This window comes from Strigops habroptila, chromosome 15 (assembly GCF_004027225.2).
Source record: "Strigops habroptila isolate Jane chromosome 15, bStrHab1.2.pri, whole genome shotgun sequence".
Taxonomy (NCBI): Eukaryota; Metazoa; Chordata; class Aves; order Psittaciformes; family Psittacidae; genus Strigops; species Strigops habroptila.
Genome location: NC_044291.2, coordinates 10,169,430 through 10,194,460, shown reverse-complemented (window position 1 = coordinate 10,194,460; position 25,031 = coordinate 10,169,430). Strand labels below are relative to the sequence as shown.

Here is a 25,031-nt window from a genome sequence, read left to right as displayed (position 1 = left end):
TCACCTCTGCTTGGGTAGTGAAAAGGCTTCTCTGCAATGTGTGGAATGGGGCTGCTGTGGCTTGGAGAGCCTTTGGCTGGGATGGATGCTATGGAGGTGGCATAGGGTCATGTAGAGCCTATATGGAGAACTGTTCAGGAAAGGGAATCATAAGGAGATTTTGTCAGTGTAGCTTGAGGGATGCTTGTTGAATTTGATGGGTGATGAGATCTTGCTGGTGATGAAGTGACACTGGGTGTTCTGGGTGCAGCTGCAGCAGCCAGGCAGGAAGATGGGCAGGTTTATGGACCCCACTGCTCACAGAGCAGACTGCAGCTCCCCCAGGGCTGCTGCGCTGGTCCTTTTGTGCTAACATGCAAGCACAGAGGGGCCTGAGGACCAATATAGCTGCAGAAAGCTCCAGAAGGCTCAACATGACCACAGGATGCCCATGTTAAGAGGCACTTCCAGGCTTGTGCCTGCTTTCCAAAGTGCTTTTATTCTAGAAGCAATGAGGAGGAAAAAATGGCCTTTGTCCCATTCCCCAAGCATTCAGTGCAGTGCTTAACTCTGAGCAGCTGGATCCCCTGGAGCTGCTTTCAGCAGTGTTTGTGCATCTAGACAGCTTCACTCAGCTGCCCTCATGGGAGAGAGCACGCTGCCCAGGCAGCTGGGAGCAGCATCTTCTGTGGCAAAAGATGCTTTAACCCCTGCCCCCAAGGTCTGAATAAGCTCCTCTGCAGAGAGGACATCTGAGCATTGAACAGAAAACGGGATTTTACTCCTAAATGGATTTTACACCAAAATGCCCAAAGACCAAGGGATGTATCAGTGGCCTTGGCAATTAACATTGGTGCTCAGTGTCTGTATGATCTCACACTTAGTGTCTGGTATGACCTTCGTCTCACAATGGTCTCATCGTATGTCTAAAACTTTTCTGTGTAAAGAACAACCCTGTTTCACTTAAAACGTTGTATTTATTTGGCTTTGAATCTAATGTGCAATAAGACAGCCCACATCAGTCATCTCCCTCCCCAGAAGGGCTGTACATAGAGCCAGTCCATGTGTTTAGTGAATGGGGTTTGTTACTGTCTAAAGGAGCAGGTGCCTGATCCACAGCATGCACTCAAGCAGGGCTAAAATAAAGCTTTGGAAAACAACGTTAATAGCCCAAGTGCAGGTGGAAATTTGTCATGGGATAATGCTGCTCCCAGCTCCACTGCCCAGCTGCTGGTTTTCCTTCTTGAGCTGCATCCTGAATGTGCATCTTGATGACAGGATGGGATCCTAGGCCAAGGTGGAGCACAGTGCAGAAGGTGATGTGGGTTAAGTGCTCTCCCATGAGGGCCGTGGTTGTGTTGATCTCTGTACAGGAGTAGATGTATCTGATGTTTTCTGAACAACTTCGTGTCAGTGCTGGAAGTGTCTTCTAGTCCAGTTAGATTGCTAAAGCATCTGCATGGTTGTACCATGTCCTTACTCATCCCACTAACCTGTGTGTGAGCCAGACCACTCGTCACGTCACCCGTTTCACCAGCACTGGTCTCTGTTGCTTGGTGTCTGCGGTGCATATTGATAGGGCAGAAGGGACCCCAGGAAGGCTCCTGCACTCCAGGCAGGCTGCTGTGCTGGCTGACACCCCTGGTGCCATGGGGCTGCTCTGCAGGGTGAAGTCACCCTAACTAGGGTTCATGGAGCCTGATACTTTCCTTGATAGTCCACGTGCTGCCACTTCCCTGTGTCTCTTCTGGTGTCCTCTTTGGTTCCTGTCCTCTTTGGTTCCTGTCTAGGCGAGTGATGAGGAATAGCTTTAACCTGCCAGAGGGGAGATTGAGATGAGCTCTCAGGCAGAAGCTCTTCCCTGTGAGGGTGCTGAGGCGCTGGCACAGGGTGCCCAGAGAAGCTGTGGCTGCCCCATCCCTGGCAGTGTTCAAGGCCAGGTTGGACACAGGGGCTTGGAGCAACCTGCTCTAGTGGAAGGTGTCCCTGCCCATGGCAGGGGGTTGGAGCTGGATGAGCTTTAAGGTCCCTTCCAACACAAACCAGGCTGGGATTCTATGAAACCAAGGGAGATGGGTCCCTTGCACTTGGAGGGGCTGAGCAATGAGTCCCTTTTCCATGGTCTCTCAGAGTGGCCGGGTTGGTCTGTTTTACACAGACCTGACTCTAGGGTGTAGCTGCTCCCCAAGGTTCATCCTGTGGTGGCTTCCTCTGGAGCTGTGTACTCTGCAGCCCCACTGAGCTCTACCTGTGAGCCACGGTTGGGCAGGCAGCATTAGCAGAGGGCAGGCCCATGAGGACACTCAGCCCTGCTGAATGGTGCTACCCCAGAAGGAAGAAGCTGCTTCTGTCTTTCCCAGCTCTCTGCCCTGGAGAGCAGTAGGGGCTGCATGGCTGCTAACAGCACGGGGGGATTTTAGCAGCTGCTGGGCATGTGTTTGGGAATGAGCACAGCCAGGAGCATGCTGTGTGCACGCTGCTGAGCAGGGCAGAGCCTGGCACCCAGCACCCTGCTGAAGCGTGTGTGGAACACGGGGGAGAGGGAGCAGTTACTGCTCTCTACCAGGAGAAGAGGGACCATCGCCAGCATGGGCAGCAGCCAGTGTCTTCAGCACAGTTAGCACAGGCGTGCCAGTCATAGGAAGGTGAGAGCAGGCTCTGAGAAGGGGACTGCCACGTAGGACCTCGCTTGCCCCATATTCCAGCCCAGGAAGAAACAGCCACACTCTTGACAAACCCAACCATCCCCAGCACTGAATAGTGCAGGCTGGGAGCCTGGTGTCAGCTTTTGAATGCCCAGAAGGAAACACACCGACTTCCCAAGGTCATTGTTTCCCTCACAGCTGTTTCAGTCCTGCTGGGCCCGGGTGTTGCTCTCATTGCCTTTCTCACAGGTTGTGTTTGGCCTTTCTTCTAGGAATTTTCGGAAGCACCTCCGCATGGTGGGGAGCCGAAGGGTTAAAGCACAAAGTAAGTGAGCACCAAACCTGTCAGATGTGGATGTGAGGAGCTGGGGGTTGTGCTGGTGGGACATGGGGAACTGTTGCATGCAGATGTGGGTAGAAGGGACCTAGCATTGGGCTGGAGAAAGGCTTTGACCTGCTGGTGCCATTTTACCCTACAAAGAAGAAGCCAGGTCGTTGCAAGTCTCCAGGACACGTCTGCAGCAGCCTGCAGGCTATTTCTGAGGACCCTCTGCCTTGCCCATGGGAGATCTCTGTGGCTTCAGTGCAAGGAGTGGAAGGAGAGCTGCAGCATCCTTGTCCCATGTGTGTGGGTTTTGGTGGTCACCAGCACAGACACCTGTGAGGAGAACCCAAGCTGAGAGTTCTGCAGAGCTGGCAAGGGCTGCCTGGCCTCTTCCTGGAGCTGAGGACCAGCTGTGGCTCCCCGGGACAATTGGTGCTCCATGTGCCATGTGGGCTGGTGGCTTTCTCTCTTCTCCGCTGCCCCACTGCCATCTCCACAGCAGGATGTGGGGGAAAGTTGCTGAGAGGACGAAGGGGAAAAAGAAGAGGAACAGGGAAGAGATTGGAGCAAGGGGGAAATAAGGGAGTGTTTTATGCCTCTGCTGGGGAAGAAACCACCTGGGATACAGCAGTTCCCTTTCCCTGAGGAAGGCAACACTCCATAACTTGGGCAGCTCCCTTATCGTTGCGAAGTGGGCTGAGAATGGTGTAACTGGCTCTCAAGAGCTGAGGATTGCTCCAGAAGAGGAAACAGCTCATTTTTCCCACCCCTGGCCACGCATCATGTACAGACTGCCCACTGCAAAGCTCTGCTGAGCTGAATTTGCATTCTTTCCTTTCTCATATGCTGTGGGAAGTGAACAGCAAAGAGCATTGCCCTTCAAAGAGTCTTTATTGGCATCTGAGTTAGCACTGCCTGAAATGAAGAGGGCTTATGTCCCCTAGAGCTGTCTGGAAGTTCAGGCGTGCCTCTGCCTTGGTAACTCTCGGGTCATGTTTTCAAAGCTTTCTTCATGTGCACAGTAGCTAAATGCCTGGGTTTAAATGAAAGCTGAGGATGGAGATCACCTGAAGAGCTTCCTATGTGATTTGTCTCCCTGGACTCCCACGCTTGGACACACTGCAGCAGAGGACAGGCTGCTTCTCAGCTCTTGTAATGCAGATCTACAGTGAATTCCTGACATGAGATGCTGTTACTGGCCACACTGCAGCAAACTTGCTCTGTCTGCTACCAGAAATAGGTATTAGTGGCTATAAGTGGCTGTTAATCTGGGTGTAATGGCTTTCACAGGGGCTTGCCAAGTCAGACACTGTTGGCAGCTCCCAGGAATTCGCCTGCGGTGCAGCCAGCTGGGTTAAGCTCCCTGGGTTCTGCTTGGGAAATGCTGGTACAAACAGTGTAATGCCTCTTGGACAAACGAGGAAAGCTGGGGGAGGAGTGCTCACATGAGTGCAGGCAAAACCTGAAAGATTTCCTCTTATGCAGCAAAGTTTAGAAAGTGTGAACTTTCCAGAGTCCTCCCCCCCTGTTTGGTCCAGCTCTGGCTGGGATGTAGTAGAACATGAAGGGAGAACTGACTGGAGAACTACTGCCTTCTGCTGGTCATGGAGGTGTCATTAGCTGTTGGGTACATCTTCCGTGAGGCCTTTGAGTCAGAGCATTGACACCGGAGCACTGGCAAAGTCTTGACTAAACTGAGCTGTGTGCGTTTAAGGAGAGACCATCAAGTGTCCTCTTTTGCTGTGTTACATACCCTGTGATGGTCCTTCTCAGAAAGTGGGCACTTTGTTCTCTGCTGTCCAGAAGCTAGACCCTTGTTTGCTGTGTGGAAAGGCCTCACATTTGGCAAGTGAAGAACAAGCACAGGGGAGTCCGTGATGTGTGGCTTTGGTGGAAATCTCTGGATGTTTTGTTTGCTGGCAGCAGCAGAGGTGGCTTTGGAGTCTGTTAATGTCGTGCTCTGGTTTTATCCTAGCATTTGCCGAACGGCGTGAGAGGAGCTTCAGCAGGTCCTGGAGTGACCCGACTCCCATCAAAGCCGATTCCTTCCATGACTCTCGAGAAAGTGAGTTCTGAGTCCTTTGAGCTTCCTCCTGTGGCCGAACCTCCAGCTGAGGTGTGGACTGGAGTCCCACTGGAGGAACTCCTCTGTGCTCTTTTGTCCCATCTGTGATCCTTTTAGTTCCATGAGCTCTGAGCAAATACCACTCCAGGTAGATGCACTTGTTCATCTGTGTGTACCTGTATTTATTTGTAGAGCACAACCCATCCAACCTCATGTTATTGTGCAGTTGCCAAAGGATACCCAGGGGTACAGCTCTCTTATAGCCCTCTGTTCCCATCATCCCGTATTTGCTTGAGACCAAAACAACCTACCTGGAAGCACACCAGTCCAAGGCTACATTCACCATAGCAGGGCTAACCTGCCTGGCTTCCCGTGCAGAGCCCCTTCTGAGCTCCCTCCTAGGCTGGAATAGCTCAGGAGCACAGCTGCAGCACTCCATGAGATGGAGCTTTGCTTTCCTGGCCACGCTGGCTGCACAGATGATAGCCTGGGGCAATCTGATCCTCCTTTAGGCTGCCAGGAATTCCTCTGGGAATCCCTAGTAATGCTGTGATGTTCTGCTCATGGGGACTGAGATGCTGTTGTGTTAATTCACAGGAGGAAATGCCAGCATCTTCCCACTGTCTTTTTATAAAGGGAACAGCTGTTTTACCCAGCTTTTATTAAAATCCTGTAGGCAAGACACGTGGTGGATGTGAGTTTGCCCATGTTGAGATGGGATGTATTGTAAATGAGTTTCACTAATGGAATGAACTCACCTACTAGGTACGCATGAGGTGCAGCCCTCCTAGAAGACACATACCAGGTTGTAGGGGGAGACGTAGGTTCAAAACATGACCCGATGGTTCCTCTGCAGTCTGATTCCTCCCACTCCCTCAGCTAACTCAGAGGCGAATGGAAAAGACATGGTTCAGACAGGCTCCAGGCACTGCCAGGGACACTCTGACACTCGGACATCCTGAAAGGCTCAAACAGAGGCATCTTGGTTCTCTTTCCTCAGGCCTTGGCTCCAGGGAACCATCTCTGTTTTTAATCTTTAATGGTCAATTATATTCCTTCCAGATTTTTTTTCCCCAGGAGGCTTGAAGGCCAACAGGTAAGGTCAGTTTGGAGAGCAAATTCAAGCATACTCTTACAATACTACTGTGTTTGCTACAGCCATTCTCACGCTCTGGGACTTCTCTGCCAGCATCAGTTTGACCAACAAGGCAGAGTTTCTTTATAATCACAGAAGACGTAGTCAGAGCAATAATTATTACAAGGAAACCAACTTTGAAGTCTTTGGACTTTTGTTCATCAGCTTGGCAATGTTAAAGTGTTGAGAGTCTGTCTGCGTCCTGTCTCCTCCTCCATTTCTGAAGTGACAGGGTGACTGTTGTGATTAGCACTTGAAAGCTGAACGTGGTGACTGTGGAGTGATGAAGAGTTACATGATGTGTGGTACCAGCTCTGTGTGTGCTCTCTTCATTCGTTACATGTTTTGTCTGCTCAGAGGCACCGGCCCCATTGTGGTGTCTGTCACTTTGGGGAAGAAAGGAGGGCACAAGGAGGGCTTGTGGCACCTCTTGTGAGGTAGCTGCCACACAGGACCAAGAGGTAAGGGAAGCTGTTCTGCCCTTGTAATGCACACTGTGTTCCTGCAGGCCATGACCTTCAGGATTCCTGTGGCACTTTGGATGGCAACTTTGACTTGAACTGGGAAGCAGAAAAGGAACTTGAAGCCGTGGCATGTGACGGAGAAGACTTTATTCCACCAAAAATAATGGTGAGGATTTCAACTCTGCTACCTGTATCTATTCAGGCTCTGTCTGTCCTTTCAGAGCTGCAAAGTTTAGGATCTTCATGAGAAGAGGCAAGTCTTTCATGTAGGTAACCCTTCAGGTGTATTTGAGGGTCACTCAGAGATCAGCCAAGACATGACATGGTATTGAGCATCTGTTACTGCTGGGGATAACGCGTTGAAGGAAAACTGGAAGTGGAAGGACCTGTCAGAGCAGGACTGTCCCCGACACTGAACTGAGTCTCAATAACCCTGACAATGGAGCTGCGAGTCTCCAGCAGTGCCTCCCTCCTCTTGTTGCCTGCCTGATTTGGAGCTCTATGTTATGATGCTGTCTGCTGTTTTATGATTCCTTGATGCTCAACTTCTCCCTGCACTCCCCCCTGCTCTGCTTGGTGGGGGGGTTGACAGATAGGACCAGATCCTGACACATCCCTTGGCCACATGCACCAGTACTCAGGCAAAGGGATCTCAGGCTTTCAGGGTGGCATTGCCAGTCCAGCAGAGCAGGACTGCATTTGAATGGGTCACCAGGAACCCAACACTTGGGTTTGTTCAGCCCTTGACACCTGCAGTGTGTCTCCCAGGTGGTGCATGTGATGATTGTCCATCCCTAGACTCTTCAGAAACTTTGCATTAGCTCCCATGTGGCCGAAGCAGTGATGTGCTGTCTAGGAGGGAGGGCTCTGGAGCCAGCCTAAGCTGGATCCCACAAGCCCACCAGCACCACTGCCTGCTCTACTCTCAAAGCGATGAACAGAGGTGCCTAAAATCACAGTACAGTCAGACTGCCCATGTTCCCACAGCCCTTGTGCTGTGCTCGTGCTGACAGCAGGCACATCCTCTGGGCTCTCGTGCTGCTGGAGCCAGCTGAAGCTTCAGCCAGAGTTGCCAGGTAACCTGCATCTGCCTGACATCCTGTGTGTGCCTGTGCTGGTGCTGTTTCATCCCTCGGCTGGTTCCCGCTCAGGTACGCAGCCATCCCACCACCAGGCAGCTACGTGTGCCTGTATGAATGATCCCCCACAGACCCTGGCACAGAGGAGGGCTGTAGAGAAGTGATCTTTGCTGGGATACAGCCGTTTGTGGTGATGCACAGGCTGCTTGCTCTGTGCACGCTGGGCTCCCCTTTACAAACTGAGGGACGCAGATAGGCCGGATGAGCTGCTGGTTTGGGTAATAACTGAGAGCAACTGAACAAGGCACTGTTACTGTGGCCTTTGTGCTTCTGTCCAGTCCACTGGCTTCTCCTCATGCTGCTCACTTCTTTCTTCCCTTACAGCTCATTTCCTCCAAGGTGCCCAAAGCAGAGTATGTCCCAACAATTATCCGCAGGGACGATCCCTCCATCATCCCCATTCTCTACGTAAGTGTTTCACTTCTCCTTTATCTGGATGTTTGGGAACAGGCTTCAGACACAAAATTGTTTAATACTTTTTTGTCCCTATCCCTGGTTCCTGTTATGGTGATTTTGGAACACTGATCTGATTTGGGAAAGCTGTCTGGAAAGGGCTGGGGGTGTGCTGAACCCAGGGGATGCTGCGAGGGCTGGAGCAGCTCTGCTCTGGAGCCAGGCTGAGAGAGCTGGGCTGGGTCAGCCTGGAGAAGAGAAGGCTCCTGAAGGGGAGACCTTAGAGCAGCTCCAGGGCCTAAAGGGGCTACAGGAAACCTGGAGAGGGGCTTTGGACAAGGGCCTGTAGGGACAGGCCAAGGGGAATGGCTTTAACCTGCCAGAGGGGAGATTGAGATGAGCTCTGAGGCAGAAGCTCTTCCCTGTGAGGGTGCTGAGGCGCTGGCACAGACTTTTCCCAGAGAAGCTGTGGCTGCCCCATCCCTGGCAGTGTTCAAGGCCAGGTTGGACACAGGGGCTTGGAGCAACCTGCTCTAGTGGAAGGTGTCCCTGCCCGTGACAGGGGGTTGGAACTGGATGATCTTAAGGTCCCTCCCAACACAAACCAGGCCGGGATTCTGGGATTCTATGATTTGGGTCTGGGGTAGCTGGGGAGGTGGGCTCAGGTCTAGGTGGCAGAGTAAGGTGGAGTGGAAATTGCACATGTGGGTGCCAGATCATGCAGGCAGAGCCGGGAAGCTTGGGAAAGATCGACGAGGAAAGCAGGGGGGACCTGAGCACAAGCAGAGCTGTGTTGCCAGGCTTAGGGCTCCTCCTTCTGTTCATCCTTAGACAGAACCTCGGAGCTCCGCAGTGGACCGTGAGCCCCATCACTCCATTTACGGTGGTGCAACCCTGTCAGTCAATCATTTAAGCTCGGTTTTTCAGTAGGAATCCTGCCTCAGCAGGTATCTGAAGCACCAGCAAGGAGTTATGTGTCTCTCTTTCCTCATCACTTTATATTCACTGCATTTGGAAGGGATGTCCTGATGACTCTGCTGTGCCAGAGGCAGATGTGTTGGGAGTGTGGCTGTTTGTAGCCAGCTTGGACACGTCACGACCCAGAGGCATGGCCCATGCTGATGCTGACTACATCTGATGGATGATATGTGCTGTGGACTTGCCTGCAGGATTCATCTTTGAGCCTTTGGATGGACTTGGTCTTCATGGACCAGTCAGTATTCAGCTGCTTTGCTGAGACGTGGTTTAGGGGTGTTATTACTGTGGTGTGACTAGAAGCCATCAGTTGGTAGAACTGTGCTCTTGGAGCATCCGTTTGCCTGGGAATGGGTTGTGTGCAATATTAGAGACTATAATCATGTCATGGGAGCTGGTGTAGTAACGGTGAACCTTGATATGTCTTCTCTCTTGGTTTCCAGGACCATGAACATGCCACCTTTGATGACATCCTCGGTATGTGAGCGTTATTTCTTTTTCTTAACTCCTGCCCATGGCAGGATCAACATGTTAAAGTCACTTCACTGCCCTGCGCCTCAGCTGCCACACGTAAAGGTGCTTTTGTCACCCCAGTGCCACCTGACAATGTCAGCGCTGTTGGATGTGCTGCAGTAAGAAAACTTCACTTCTGTGGCCCATTTTCTATGCCAAGCTCCCTGTTTATGGAAGGGAAGCTGAGGCTCAGGGCAGCAAAGATCTCTGTTCATTGTACCCTTGTAGGTGAGGAGGAGCTTTAGCTTTGGTCCAGTGCCATGGTCACTGCATAGCAGTGTCTGGTGCTGCTCTGTCCCTTCTCTGCCCTGGGACGTGTCAGGGGTTTCCTGCTTTCCACAGCATGAAAGCAAAGAGTTTGCTTTGTCATCAGTGGGAATGTGAGTGCTGAGCACCTCTCCCAGCTCAGCCTCCCGCCTTCAGCACTAACGTGACAAGAAATAAGACTATTTTTTAACTTCTTCCATGGTTCAACTTTTCCAATGTGTTTATTGCAGAGGAAATAGAGAAGAAGCTTAACATCTATCGGAAAGGCTGCAAGATCTGGAAGATGCTGATATTTTGCCAGGTACATGAAAGTTGTAAAGGGCTTGGGGGATTGTTACAAATTTGTCTGAGTTTTTTTCCTGTGAGGGTGCTGAGGCGCTGGCACAGGGTGCCCAGAGAAGCTGTGGCTGCCCCATTCCTGGCAGTGTTCAAGGCCAGGTTGGACACAGGGGCTTGGAGCAACCTGCTCTAGTGGAAGGTGTCCCTGCCCATGGCAGGGGGTTGGAACTGGTTGAGCTTTAAGGTCAACACAAACCAATCTGGGATTCTATGACTTTCTACAGGGAAAATTACAAAGAGGAACCAGCACTCCAAGGTCTGGTTCTGTTCCAATAACTGCACGTGTGCAGCTTTTACTTCTTGTTTCCCCAGACACTGAGCAGTGTCAAGTTGCTGTGACAGCAGGAAATAAAGTCTGATTTAGTGTGATCAGCCCAGAGCTGTGCTGCTCCTCAGCTGCTTTCAAGGAAACCCAAGGAAACCAGCATTACACAGCCCTCAAAAGGAGAATTCCAGAGGCAGGGACAAGCCTTTGCGATGTGACGGTTCTAGTTTCCATACACCGAGTGTGACAGAGCCAGGGTGTGTGTCCTGGAGCAGACCGGCAGATGGCACAGCTCGGAGCTGGAGCCCAGCCTCTGCTGCAGAGGGGTCGGGGTCCGGGCTTGCCGAGCTGGGGTGCACAGACTCCTGCTGGGTCTGGGGTTTTCCTTCCCACGTCTCTTGTCCCTCAGGGTGTTCAGCTTCACACTTCCCCAGCAGCTGTGCGAGGAACCTTGACATGGGAAGTTAGGAGGTGACCTGACTTGAACCCCTTCCCACGTGCCTGGTGCTGTGGAATAGCAGGGTCTGCAGCACCCTGACCTGGAGACGGTGACTCAGTTTTCCTGCTGTTGTGCTCAAGCTTTTCATTCCTGCTACAGCCAAAGTCCAGTTCTTCCTCAGTGACGTGTCTCCTGCTTATCCCTGCTTGGCTCAGCTTCTCTCTGCCCACCACGGCGAGTCCCCTAGAATCCCCAAGTGAAAGGGACTTTCTTGTCTTCCCTATTACTCTCCAGCCACCCACAATGAAGATTTTTGTCTATTATTGTGCCTTTTTAGAATAAGGTGGGCATATAACAGTAAAAACCAGAGAATCCAACCCCCAGCACACTCCCCATGTGTGAATATTTCCTGAGCAATGCCTGTAGTGCCTGCTATGGAGGTCACAGCAGCTGTGCCAGCCTGACTCTGTTCCCCCATGGCACACAGGGCTGTGCAGGACAAAAAACATCCAGGGTTTGTTTCTTCATGGCCTGTGCCAAGTGGTTCACGTCTGTCTGTCTGTCTCTTGCAGGGAGGCCCTGGTCACTTATACTTGTTAAAGAACAAAGTTGCCACGTTCGCCAAAGTGGAGAAGGAAGAAGATATGATCCTGTGAGTGGCTGCATCACCACCTAGACTCACACAGCATTGTGCTGCTTGGTTTGCTCTGTGTTTGTAGCACGTGGCCTAGCAGGGGAGGGGAAGGGTTGGTCAGGGGAAGAGGGGGCTGAGGGGGGAGTAATAGCAGCTTAAAGCTCCTGGGGGGGGGCTGCAGGGAGGAGAGCGCAGAGCTTGGGATGGTGCAGCCCTGGGACAAGTCACCAGGAGATTATGCTTTTATCTGCTGTTCAGTGTCCCTGTGGTGTACAGACTGTCAAAAGGGGGGTGGAAATTTCCTCTCCTAACACTGGCTTTGCTGACCAGACACCAGGACACACGCCTCATGTCTCTGTTGCTCGGAAGTTGCTGAGACAGCATTTCTAAGCAGAAATCCAACCATTCCCCCACGGCTGCCTCTGGTAACTCCCTTCTGATTGCAGGGGAAATGGAATTTGCCTCTGCAAAGCCTGCTCAAAGTCCACACGTTCCTGAGGAGGATTTTCACTAACACCAGCCTGTCAGCCAGGGCTGCTGAGGCAATTTTGCTTCTCCTTGAAGAGTTAAGCTTTGCCTGTTCTGCTGCGTGCTCACTTGTGCTGGCTCAAACTCACTTCGTTGTGGGGGAGAGGATGTACACCAACCTGTTCTGCACAACTTGTTGGCATGAGAACTGAGTATTAAAATCTACATCTGTTCAGTGCTCTCATGCTCTGGCACAAACACTGTCAATAAAATTCTTTAGCACGTGTATGTGTGTACACACTTCTGAACACAGGCCAGGCATGGCTGGTCCAGAGCTGGTCATTCAGGGACCTGCAGAAAGCTGAGAACACACAGCTGAAAACTTGGGTGCTTGGAAGTGAATGTCTCCATCCAGCCTGTGTGTCCCTGGGAGGCAGTCCTGAGAAAAGCAATCTGATCACAGAGGGCTTCAGAGCCCCCCAGAAGCCTGCCCTGACCCCCTGCCTAGGGGAGGTGATTGTATCTCGTGTCCCTGAGGCACAGTGTGCCTGGTCAGTGCTCCCAAAAGGTAAACTGGGTCTGACTGGTGAGCAGCACCAAGCACTGGGTGGTTTGGTGGTGTCTCTAGCTAAGTTGAAGACCAACCTCTCCAGCCGTTTTCTGCTGATTTTGTGCCCTGCAAATGAGCCAGTGCACTGATAACACTCATCTTTAGAAAAGGTAATTGTTGATAGGAATGGGAGAGAGAAAATTGGAGAGAATCACTACAAGAGGAGAATGCTTAGTAAAACTGGCAGTCTAAAAGCACTCCTGGTGGACTTTGCTCCCTTCTCTTCGCCTCGGAGCTTCCTTGGTTCAATGAGCTGCTTCTCCTTCCCTACCACATCACTGGCACCTTGCTCTGCCCCTGTGCTTCCTTGTCTAAGAACCCATGGCTCTTCCTATGAGCAGCTTTCTGCTCAGGCCACAAGCCTCGGACCCCTTCCAGCAGTGTGTGCACACACATCCTTGTGATTACTCATGAGGAGATAGGGGGTTTTTGCTTTGTTTTAAAATATATATCCTGGGTTTTTATGTTTCTTCCAGCTTCTGGAAGAGGTTGAGCCGGCTGATGAGTAAAGTCAATCCTGAACCAAATATCATTCACATCATGGGCTGCTATGTTCTTGGAAACCCCAATGGGGAGAAGGTAAGGGCTTCCTGGGAATGTCTGATGAGTAGCCCCAAGCCCAGGGGGGCAACAGTCACACTGTGAAGTCTAAACCTTCCTCTTCTGCTGGGTGAGAACACGCTGTCATCCTGTCCCGTGAGAGGCTGTGAGTGGGTGAAGCACCCTATGGATTGTGCCTTCCCCAGAGGGCAGGGGAGGAAAAAGTGACAAATACTGAAACCTTTGAGGAGAAACAGTAGTCCAAAGCACTTTATTTATTTACTGATGAGCTAAATGTTTTAAAGGACATGGGTGGAAGGTTTTCCAGAGGTAGGGAACAAGGATGGGTGATTCTGGGTGTCCTGGAGTTCATCTTTGTTTTCAGCTGCTAACTCTCAACATGTTTTCCTTTCAGCTATTTCAGAATCTGAAAAACTTAATGAATCCTTATAGGGTTGCCTTTGAGTCTCCACTTGAACTATCAGCTCAAGGTAACTTATTTTCTCTATAAAGACACACACCATCCTTATCAGCCTGCTTCCTTCAGTGGGCATCTTCCTGAAAAAGCCATTCTGAGCTCTCTTCAGCCCTGCCTTGGTCTTGCCCTTGCAGCTCCTCCGTGTTCACATTACATCTGTCCCGTTGGCTGGGCCTGAAGCTGCACAGCCCTCTCTCAGGCTCTGGGCAGTGGCAAAGCAGCCTAAAGAGTAGTTAGCTTTCCAGGCTCAGTTTAGGAGACTTGTCATGTACTGGGGCATGTGAAGTCCATGGGAGAAATGCAAGTGGGAGCAGAACCTTTTCTGTAACCCAGTGTGCAGGGGTCTCTTCTATTCTGCAGGACTCAAACCATTGGTACTGAGTTGTGTCATCAGCAAGCACTGGGCTGGAGCCATTCTGCATCTCAGTCTGCTTTGCCTTGCTTTTTTTGATGTTTTTTGCCTGTAGCTCAAGATATTTTCAAGGGGCTACAAAATCTTTCCTGCTCTTTGGTCAATGTAAGTAATTCTGGGTGCAGTTTCTGAATTTGCTCTTATTTTACCTTTGCTGTAGTCCTTAGTACATTGTCCTCTTGGAAGATAAGAACATGCAGCATTAGGCTTTAAGCACTGTGGAGATTTCCTCTGCTGCTCACACTGGCATCAGCACTGATGGGTTATTCCTAACTCCACTTACTGTCACAGGATCATACGGGAGATGATCACATTCATGCTGCCAGAGCTATCTGTGTCCCATCAAGGTTTGGACCCCACTTTACACAGTGCTTGCACAGATCCCACAGCAAACATGCTGGAGCACCTCTCCTGTGAAGACAGGCTTGAGAGAGCTGGGCTTGTTCAACCTGGAGAAGAGAAGGCTCCAGGGAGACCTTAGAGCAGCTCCAGTGCCTGAAGGAGCTACAGGAAACCTGGAGAGGGGCTTTGGACAAGGGCCTGTAGGGACAGGCCAAGGGGAATGGCTTTAACCTGCCAGAGGGGAGATTGAGATGAGCTCTGAGGCAGAAGCTCTTCCCTGTGAGGGTGCTGAGGCGCTGGCACAGGGTGCCCAGAGAAGCTGTGGCTGCCCCATCCCTGGCAGTGTTCAAGGCCAGGTTGGACACAGGGGCTTGGAGCAACCTGCTCTAGTGGAAGGTGTCCCTGCCCGTGGCAGGGGGTTGAGACTGGGTGAGCTTTAAGGTCCCTTCCAACACAAACCAGGCTGGGATTCTATGTGTGCCCAGAAGCAACTTGCAGGGCAATTCCTAGGTTTCTGTGCAGCTTGGCAGGCAAGGCAGCAGGTTCTGTGTGCACACATTTAAGCAGTTAATCTTTGAAGAGGCTGGGCTGGAGAATACGTCTGAATTTATCCCCTTGATCAATCTGGGGCGCGCTAATAGCGCACCCTCTGTAATCCTTTGCAAAGTCATCTAAAACTAATCTTAATCAGGCTACAGAATCGAAAATCCCATCCTTAAGCCCTGTCTCAGAGGCTGTTTGCCCTTGGGTTTTCAAAGGTACTTGCTGCCTCTTGTGTGTGGCCTTGGGTCTGTGATGGCCTTGTGAAACCTCTACCTTCCATCAGAGGTGCCAGTGCACAGGGCTTGCGTTAGTGTGTCCTGTTGAGCTCCTTGCTGTGAGAAGACGCAGCTTTGCAGGACAGGAGCAGCTGTAAATGTTCATTTATAGACCAATGCACCCATTTTTATTTTGAATTTTCAAGTTACTTGTTTTTAATGTTTCCCACAAATCTGTACAACGAGTTAATTCTGGCTTTGTGATGCCCTGAAGCGCTGGGCTGGGTAGCCTCACGCAGGCTCTTGGAGCTGTGGTCTCATGGCATGGGGTTGGAACTGAATGATCTTAAGGTCCTTTTCAACCCAAACCAGTCTGTGATTCTGTGACACTCCACAGCCCCTGGCCCCCCTTCTGCAGTCAGTGCAGAGAGGTCAAAGTCTGGAGACAGACTCTGTGCTCAGTTCCAAACTCAGACAAACCCTGCCAGGGGATTTAAGGAGCCTTTCATGGTTTGAGGAGTTCTACAAAGATATTTGCTGCTCATGGGCACCTTCCCATGCCCTGGGCAGGTGCTCAATGTCAGTATTCTCAAATGAAGCATGTGGATGGGCTCTGCTGTGCCTCTGCCTATAGGTGGGTTGGGTGTTTTTGCTGCTGCAGGGTGTAACCCCTCTGCTTCATTTCACTCCTAGGTAAGCAAATGATTGAGACTTACTTTGACTTCCGCCTTTACCGCCTCTGGAAGACCCGCCAGCACTCTAAACTATTGGATTACGATGACATTTTATGAGCTGGAGAAGACTTTGCAAGAGGAAGTTGATCACCGGTGTCCAAGAAGTCGTGCTGATTGCAGAGAGACTTTTTTATTGGCACGGGGAGCCCTTCATAGCCCTATGGGAGGCAGCAGTGCTAAAGGGAGGGAAGAAGGAGCCCTCGGAAGTGTGTCAGGAGGAAAGTCTCCTGGGTCAAGAGAGACTGGAGGGAAAGGGTTTGACACCTCACTCGCCTCAGGTCAGAGCCATGGTGTCTCAGGAGGAGCTGTGTGCAACGAGGACAGGATGGAGTTCCTTGCAGAACTGAGCTGTTTTGGGTCAGAATGGGCCAGATTTGATTCCAGGTCCTTTTAAAGACTTTTGAAGCTCAGGTTTTCTTACAAAAAAATAAAATCAAATCACTTACCCATGCACTACACTGAGGAAGTGACCAGAGCACAGAGGAAGGAGGGTTTGTACTGATGGCACCTTCTGTGCAGGGGATGTTGGAGAGCAAGGACTGCTACACCTACTCCTGCAAGCTTAGAGCAAGACGATCCAGTTTCCATGTGAATATATACTGGAATATAGAATTGAAATCTATCTCTTTTGGGTTTTGTTTAATAGAAAATAAGAAGTGCAATTTTTATAGCGAGGGGGGTAAAATCCCTCCCAATATTTAATTAGTTAAAAATAACACACCAGTAACCAATAGATGAGATATTTTTTTGGTCTGCTTGAAAATATATTCAGAATGGTAATATATCTTCTGTAGACATATTTAATCACCAGCAAACATGGTTTTAAGGTAACTTAGCAGACCCTGCATGTCTGCTGCATTGATTAACCCGGTTTGGTTTCTTACTTTCAGAGTAGCTGTGTTGCACTCATTGTATGTGCTCTCACGAATGTATAGTTCTCCTCCAAGTAGACACAACTTTGTTACTTTCTATTTTGCTGCTTGCAAAACTACAGGACTTGAGTTTTGCTGAAATACTTTAGGTTAGAAATACAGAACCTGGCTGAGAAGCCTCGGTCAGGTTCACTATGGTATCAAACTGAATTAGAAATTAATAGCCATGGTAATTAACTTGTTCATGCTGGTGTTTTGCTGTGTGTTGAGAGATGAGTTCTTATAGCCCGCGGTGTGTGAGCACCAGAAACCCTCCACGGAGACTGAAGAGATGCTTGTGGAGGAGCACAGCACGGGTTTGTAGCACGAGTTTGGATTTTCCCTCTGTTCACTTGATTGCCAGTTGTTTGTGCATCAACCACCTCTTTCCCACTTCTGAAAAGACCTGTTGAATGGTCTGAGCTGCTCACATCCTGTCCTGTGTAGGACAGAGGAAGCCCAGAGCTGTGTCCAGCAGCCGGGGTTTGGGAACTCAGGCTCCTACTTGGTATGTGAGGATATATTTGAGAATATCTTTACCTTTCGTTTCAGTCAGGGGGTTGCTTTTTGTTTTGGGAAGGGTTTGTTCAGCTTGTACTCTCCTGTTCAGAGGATAAATACTGCTCAGAGTCTGTGTAGGTCACTGGCAGTTCTGGGAGGTGATACAAGTTACTGCTTTTCTACGTAATACACACTGGAGAAGTAACAGGGAAGGGTTACCTTGGTTTCCTGATTTCCTGCTATCTAAAATTAGTTGATTGCGAAGGAAAATATATGTACAAATCTTCTTCTAAATAGTTACAAAAAGAACTAGCTGTTCTGACCTGTAGAGTACTCCTTCTCCCCTGACATAGCTGTGGGTGTAATTTTGGGGAGCAGGCCTCTGGCTGGAGCTGCTCAACCCTTTACACTACAGCAGTTTTATAGCAGAACTTTTGGAGAAATAATGTATATACAGTAAGGAGAGGAATAGGTGGAGAGAGATGGTTTAAAGTCATTGAAAGCAACATATTGAACCAAATAGGTCCAGGCTGTTGCCTCCCCGTCTGTCTCGGAGTGGTTTGGTAGCCACAGCTCATCCCTGGCTGGACTCTTGCCCTCTTCACTGGGTCGTGTTGTCCAGACCTGTAGTGAAGGGGATAATAGGCCCCAGTCTGTAGCTTTTGGAAGGAAATGCCAGATAGAAGAAAGAAAACACAAGTGATGCCAATTCTGTTATGTAGGATGGCAGCTTCCACCAGCTATGCTGAGAGGTGGGAGCTGTGGGTGCAATGAAAGCACGAAGTTGTGTGTGATGTGGAGAAGGCAGTGGCAGCAGCAGGGTTAAAATGCTGGCACAAAACTCTCTCCCTTTCTGCCCCTTTGGTCATGCTCCTCACTGGGGGCAGACTGTTCTTCCTTTCTCCTTGCTAAAGTAAACCCCCCAATCCAGTGAACTTGGTAGCATGAATGTAGCATTGTGAGACTATTGAAAACCTTCTTTAACTCCGAAAGGGCCCATTTATGTATCTACTTGAGTGATTTCTCTGTACAACTATTGTATATCTATCCTCATTGACCACTTGTAGAACTAGGGGTGCAAAGTAGCAAGGTAGCTTGTACAGTTGCATAACTTCTGTAGGAAGATGTGTGTTTGAATGACCATTATGGACTGTTGTAGTGGTGCAGTTGACTGTAGTGTAGTGTACTGACACCGATGAATGCGTTTCTCTCCAAAGATCTATATTCCTCAGAGTTTGTGATGTTTATGACATGAGCGTGTTATTCCCTTTGTGGCGTTCGTTTGACTAAAGAGATGAAATGCTCTAAAAGCCGTGACTGAAAGACAATAGAGTTTTGATGTTTCAAGTCCTTTGTGCAAACAGCGTCCTTGAAGTTACCCATTTCTGAAAGCGGAAAACCAGTTTCTTCCCCTTTTTTAACTGGTTGGATTTTTCCAGTGGCTGCTGGGAGAGGAAGGGATCAGCAGAGGAGAGGATACAAAAAAACCCGTAATTATTTCAACTTTAGAGTTAAAAATAGAGCCTGGAACTTCCTCCGTTGGACCAGCTGGTGAAGGATGACTCAGGATGTGCTCAGCATGGTCCCAGCCAGGACATCCCCTCTGCAGACACCGAGGCCCCTTCCTCGCACCCCAGGAGCGATGGCTGCTGGGCACACAGAACAATCTGTTGTTCCACTTCTGCATCCAGGTTTCTGCTGCCTGCTCTCGGGGTGTGTCTGTGTGAAGCCCTGAAACCGGTTTGTTCACACACACTTGGTAATTGCATCTGGCCCGGCTCGGTGGAGCTCACTTCACATCAGGGTAACTGGAGCAAGTGGTCATGGTGTGGCTGAGCTCCAGCCCTGTGGCACCGTTATGCTCGGCCCCACCATGGGGAACTGCTCCTGCAGGTCCTGTGTGGTCTGGATTTGCTCTTAGCAACAGGAACACCTGGTTAACCCTGGAGAGAAGCGGATCAATCTGGGATAGCTAAATAGGGCGCCAGTCCAACCATGCTGGGAGTTTCTGCTGCTCTTGCTATGAGGCAGTACTGAATGTCAGCAGAGTCTGCTGGTTGTGTTGTGGCCTGGGCTGGGATTGTCATGTCCAGGAGAGGAGAAGGGTGGGCAGCAAGTGTATACGCAGTCCGGTCTGCAGCTCCTCAGCCGGGCTCATGTCCTGGGAGCAGCACCTGGTTCTCTGGTGCCTGCAGAGAGTATTCACCCAGCTATAGAGGCTTGCGGGGGTTGTTTTCTTGGATGTGGCTCTAGTCTTCTGCAGGGTTTTCCAGGCAGGCTTTTCTCTTTTCCTCTTGTTTGGCTGGGAAGGAAAGGGAAGAAGAAAATTCAAGTTACCTGAAGGACACAGAAATAGGTAGAAAATTGAGCTAAAGCGTTTTGCACTCTCCTCAGGCTGCAGCCACGAACTTCCCTTTGCAGCCGACCTCCAGGGCTGGGAAATGGATGAGTGAGCAGATAATCCCTTCCTGCATTAAAAAAATGGAAAACAAACCCAGTAAAGTCCTTGTAGCTCTAACAAAACATCTGACTGGGAAAGGCAACCAGCCAGCTCATCCTGCCCATGCGAGGACTCCACTGTGTGCACCCAGGGGAGCCCACCCGCTTCTGCCTCTGAGTGCCCCCAAAGCCACCTGAGCCACGTCCCATGGACCATGGTGGGCTCTGCATTGCCTCTGCGGAGTGGCCTCTGGAAGTGGATTTGTTCTTCGTTTCTCAGCCTGGACATTGTGCCTGGAGCTCAGCACAGGTTTTTGCTCCGAGGGCTTCTGGAGTGCATGTGTGTGTGTTCACGTTGTCTCTTCACACACAGGCTCTTTCCCGTGGTCTGGGGGAGATGTTCCCCCTCAACTGTCCCCACTTATTCTGCCATGTGCAGGAAAGTGTGGGGCAGCGTTACCATTGTCCATGCTGTGTTAGCATCTCTCTGGCTCCTGGCGCTCATCCACTGCACTAACAGCTGCTGCTGTTTGGGGACGTGACTGCGTTGGTGACCTGTGGCTGGAAGTTCCTGTTCCCAAGGCTGTGCTGGCAGAGTGACTGCAAACACTGCTTCGTCACCTTCGGGCAACACAAGTGGGGTCACTTAAAAGAATGGAAAATGCTGATTTCAAACCGCCAGCCTGGCAGGATCTGGAAATGGGAGCCCGTCCTTCATCCCACCCAGACTGGAGTGGGACAACAGGCTCGCTCTGTGCTTTGTGTATGTGTAAACACCAACCCATCAAAACCCAGTATGAGTCACGCTTATGTGGTGTTAATGCATTGGTCCAGGATAAAGTATGTTAGTGTATGACTAAAAATCCCTTTGTGGCCCGTGGCAGTTGATGTGCGCTGCTGGAACCTCACATCAGAGGATGTGCTGTGTCGTGTCACCCTTCCTGAGCGATGGGACACAGCTCTGCAGGTACACATGAAGCTGAATCGCTCCATGCTCCGGGTTGTGCCGTCACAGCCCCTGCAGCTGGAGATACAGACAGCCCTTCCCGAAGGATGCCATGCAGATATCCCTGTGTCCTCCCGAGGGATAGCTAGCAGCAATATCATTTTCCACGCCACCTGTAAAGAGTTGTTTGTGATCCTGTATTTTGTTCCGTGCTCCCAGAGTATCCGTGGCTTTCTGCATTTTCCATGGGAGTGTTTTTGAATTCTCAGTTGTGGAAACACAAGCCAAAGTCGACTGGAAACTATTCTGGTCTTGATGACAAGTCAGCCTGGAAATAATACCATATACTGGAACTGAGTGAGTAAATGGGTGGTGTAATGACCATGAACCTGGCTGTGATTGTTGTTACTCCCAGGTGATCCTGCAGTTGGAATAAGAGTAAGATACTGGAGTTTGCTGTCTCCTGCCGAGGTTGTGCACGAGCTGTCGAAGAGTGACAGGAATCAGGAGCTGCTTTGATTCAGGAATAAATTCAGCCCAACATACTGCCATTGGTGTGAGAATTAAAGACTGGAGGGAATAACCATCATGGACATTACATGTAGGAATCCATCTGAAAGAAAGCTAAACTGCATTCTTCTATAAATGTTTAGTAAATATTAACTAATACAACCCAGTAATTTTTCACATTATTGTATTGCTTTTAGAGTATCCTTAACATTGACACACGCCAGGTCAGATCTAAGGCTGGCACAGTGGGGAGCCAGGCCGTATCTCGGTAGTTAATTGGGCACTTCAGTCTTTCTTCCTTATCTCAGCAGCTAAAAGGAACTGGTGATTAGTCACAGCCCTAACGGCCCTATAAACCTGTAGCAGGAGCAGCCTCCACCTGCATTGCTCAGCCTTGAGCACAGTGAAGGTGTTCCCGGAGGCCCTCAAGCCAAGGTTTCATCCTGCCATGGGGAGGCCCCTCCGGCGATTTCCCTGAATCCCTACAGCAACAGCCACGGGCACAGTCCTGCCTGGCAGCCGGGTCCATGGGGCTTCTGTGTTGTCTGAGTGGTGTTTTCCTCCTGTGGTTGTGCAGGGTTGTACCTGGGGAGCAATCTTACCAGGGCAGACTGAACTGCAGGGTGTCCAGCACCCGGGCTGGGCACTGCTACCGGCACCCTGGCCTCTGGCTGGGACCAGCACGGCTGCACATCTGTGGTATTCAACAGGGTGTGAGGTTATGAGATAATTCTTTCCTTTTTTTAGTGCTAAAACTCAGTTGCAGTGATACAGTTACCACTATAGGTCCTGTTAATTTGGAGCTGGGAATTCCAGGACAGGTATCGTTGCCCTCACATTCGAAATGCCCTAAAAGCATTGTAGATGAGCCCAGTGAGCCAAGGCCCTTTGAGTGAGGATCCTGCCCCTCTGCCCACTGTGCTAAGTGAGATGTGGTTTTGCTGGGTGTTAAGATAGGGATGACTGAAACAACCAAGTGAGTTTGGTGTTCCCCATCCCAGGAAGTGAGGCTGGAGTCGTACCCGAATGAGCAAGACTGTAGTTTTTCCGCTGTGTGTTTCCTGTTGTTCTTTAACAACTCTATTCCTGGAACTGGGGTGACTTCAGCGGTGATACCAAGCACAGAAAAAGCTGGGCTCTGGCAGGGTGGCAGAAAATGTGCTTTTGGATTTTTACTCCTTCCCCTCAGAGCTCAGGCACCAGTTTTCATTTCCAGCTCAGCTGCGAGCGCTCCCTTTGCTGCTGCAGAGCTGCTACTGAGGAGGCCTCACTGGTTTTCTGAACAGAAAACCAAACACAGGAGTAATGAGTGGAAAAGGTAATGGTGCAGGCCTTGAAAATGGTTCTGGTCATGTGGAGAACAGGTTATATCTGGTAATGCTCCAGAACTCTGGGATGTCTCATAGAATCCCAGCCTGGTTTGTGTTGGAAGGGACCTTAAAGCTCATCCAGTTCCAACCCCTGCCACGGGCAGGGACACCTTCCACTAGAGCAGGTTGCTCCAAGCCCCTGTGTCCAACCTGGCCTTGAACACTGCCAGGGATGGGGCAGCCACAGCTTCTCTGGGCACCCTGTGCCAGTGTCCCACCACCCTCATAGTTACTTTCATGAGAGAAAGAAAGAAGCAGAGTTGTCAACAGGGAGAAACAACCCCAAACCACCCAAGTGTGGACAGTGCTTGACATATGACAAGCCTTGTGAGGATGCAGCACTCTGTGGGCTGATTCTGCCTCTGCTCTCTGCTGAGTTCAGAGGGAGCTGGCAGCATCCTGCTCTGTCAGACCCAAACCTGAGTGCCGGGCCATGGGGTTGCACCCGCCTCAGGTGAGGCTGGGCCCATGGTACATCCCAGCACTCGGGTCCCTCTTTGCTCAGCCCAGTCCAGCGGGAAGCTGAAGGGAGAACAGATGCATGAGGAGCTTGAAATGCTGATCCTGTGAGAGCCTCTGGGTTAGAGAGCTCAACCCCAGACATGCTGGTTTGGGGCCCCAACTGTGTTAAACTTAGCAGAGAGTTTTGAAAGGAAAGACTGTAACCTCTGAGGTCTCGGTGGGCCCTGGACCAGCAGGTTAGCTCCTTGGAAAAGTCAGAAGGAAGATACCCCAAAGTGCTCTCCCCGGTGTTGGAAGTGGTTTCTGGCTGGACCTGAGGCAAGGGGCAAACCTGGCTGTGACGTGGGAGACATTGGCCATCTCTACTGCCTCCGTCATAGTGTTTCTCTGAGACTATCTGCTGCTTCGTGTATGATAACCAGGTTTCAAATGAATGTTTCTAGGTTTTAAGACGTGATTTAATAAAAAGAGATGTTTCTGGGAAAGCAGGTTTTCTCTCGCTTGCTTTTTGTCGTTGTCCTCTGGCTGTTCATAGACCCAGGACGTGCCGCTTGGCAGATGCTTTGCTGTGCTGGCAGGGGATGGAACGCAGGCACTGGGCACCTCTGAACAGCAGCAGCGAGGGAGGTGCTGAAAACTGGAGAGCAGAGCTCCAGAGGTGCAAGAGGCCCAGACGCAGTTAAAAGGGGAGGAAAGTAAAAACTCCTGATGCTTTAAACAAGGGACCATCTGAGAGGCACCAACCCAGTGATGGGGATAGTGCAGAGTGATTCACAGCTCCAGCAGTGTCTTAGGGAGCAGGGAGGGCTAAAGCATGTGAGCTAAAGGGCTTACAGAGCGTTGAGCATTGTTCCTTTTCCTGGGAGGAAGGTGGATCCCTGAGCACCACCACAGGCACCGAGGAGCAGAGCCCTGGGGAAACTCCAGGGAAGCTAAAGGCCTGATAATCCCTCTGGGGAAAACAGACCAGCTCCAAAGTAAAGCACATCCCCAGGAGGGCAGAAAACATCCAATTCTGCTTTCTTTGTGGCAGGTCTGTTTGACTTGTTTGCCGAAGTGAGCAGGTCTGGCTCCTGGCTGCAATCTTCCCCTTTAACTCCAAGCTGCCGGTCACCTCTAGGTTCATCCTCCGTTACAAGCGGTAACCACGGTCCCTCTGGGCACTGGCAGAGACAAACAGGCTGGACAACTCTGTCATCGAAGGCATTTTTCTTCTGCGCTGGGATGTCTCAGCCCTCATTCCTGCATGCTCCCCGTATGGAGAGTTTCTTCTCCACACCACAGCGGGCTGGGACGTGCCGGTCCATCTTAGCAGTGTGACAGACGACAGAAATCCCTTTTAATCCTTTACCATCAACTGCGCAACCAGCTTCTGGCCAGTGTTCTCCCCAAGGCCTTTGCAGCATCAGTGGTGCCTGGAGTACCTGGAGCCCAGAAAGATGGTCTTTATCCTGGAACCTTTATTCTTTATCCTGCAGCCATTCTGTGCCGGCATTGTCCTGTTTTTAAATCTGCCATCATAGGGTATAAGGTCGAATTTGCTGCAGAAGCCCAGTTACAATGGATTTTTTACCACCTATCACCTTGGGATGATCTTCCCTGTCCCTTTGTGCTCTGTTACTCATGGTGGGGTGATGGACACCAACCACGAGCAGGAGCTGTGCAGGCGGAGTTTTGCTCTGCCCTGTAAAAGGGTGAGGAACTGAGATGTCTTGCAGGGGTTTAAGATGAAATGAAGCTTCTCCAGTCCTGCTGAGCCCTGCTCTTTCCCTGTTCCCTTGTCACCTGGCTGTAGCTGGGGTTTGTCCTGGCAGATCCCACCATTCCCAGCCCTACTCCCTTGCAAGCCATGTATGCCATGGCTGGTATTGATGCGTCGTGTCCCATTGCTGGCTCTGCAGCCACATCAGCTGTACCCTGGTGCTGCTGGCACACCGGGAACTCGTGCCTGTGCTACCTGGTGGCACTCGGCC

General features: G+C 50.7%; 1 protein-coding gene across 3 annotated transcripts in view; it reads left to right on the top strand.

Annotated features, from left to right (window-relative positions):
* The window catches only part of NSMF (NMDA receptor synaptonuclear signaling and neuronal migration factor), a 53,590-nt gene extending 30,047 nt beyond the window's left edge, over positions 1-23,543 (top strand). Inside the window, exons 6-15 of one of the 3 annotated variants that reach the window (XM_030507440.1) lie at positions 2,897-2,949; positions 4,925-5,014; positions 6,658-6,779; positions 8,077-8,160; positions 9,564-9,597; positions 10,131-10,201; positions 11,516-11,595; positions 13,132-13,234; positions 13,611-13,686; positions 15,879-23,543. In XM_030507440.1, coding sequence (XP_030363300.1) covers positions 2,897-2,949; positions 4,925-5,014; positions 6,658-6,779; positions 8,077-8,160; positions 9,564-9,597; positions 10,131-10,201; positions 11,516-11,595; positions 13,132-13,234; positions 13,611-13,686; positions 15,879-15,976 — 811 coding nt within the window. In that variant the 3' untranslated portion in view covers positions 15,977-23,543. The remainder of the gene's footprint in view (positions 1-2,896; positions 2,950-4,924; positions 5,015-6,657; positions 6,780-8,076; positions 8,161-9,563; positions 9,598-10,130; positions 10,202-11,515; positions 11,596-13,131; positions 13,235-13,610; positions 13,687-15,878) is intronic. The other 2 variants (XM_030507442.1, XM_030507441.2) reach the window with 2 other exon arrangements.
* Positions 23,544-25,031: the final 1,488 nt, after the last annotated feature.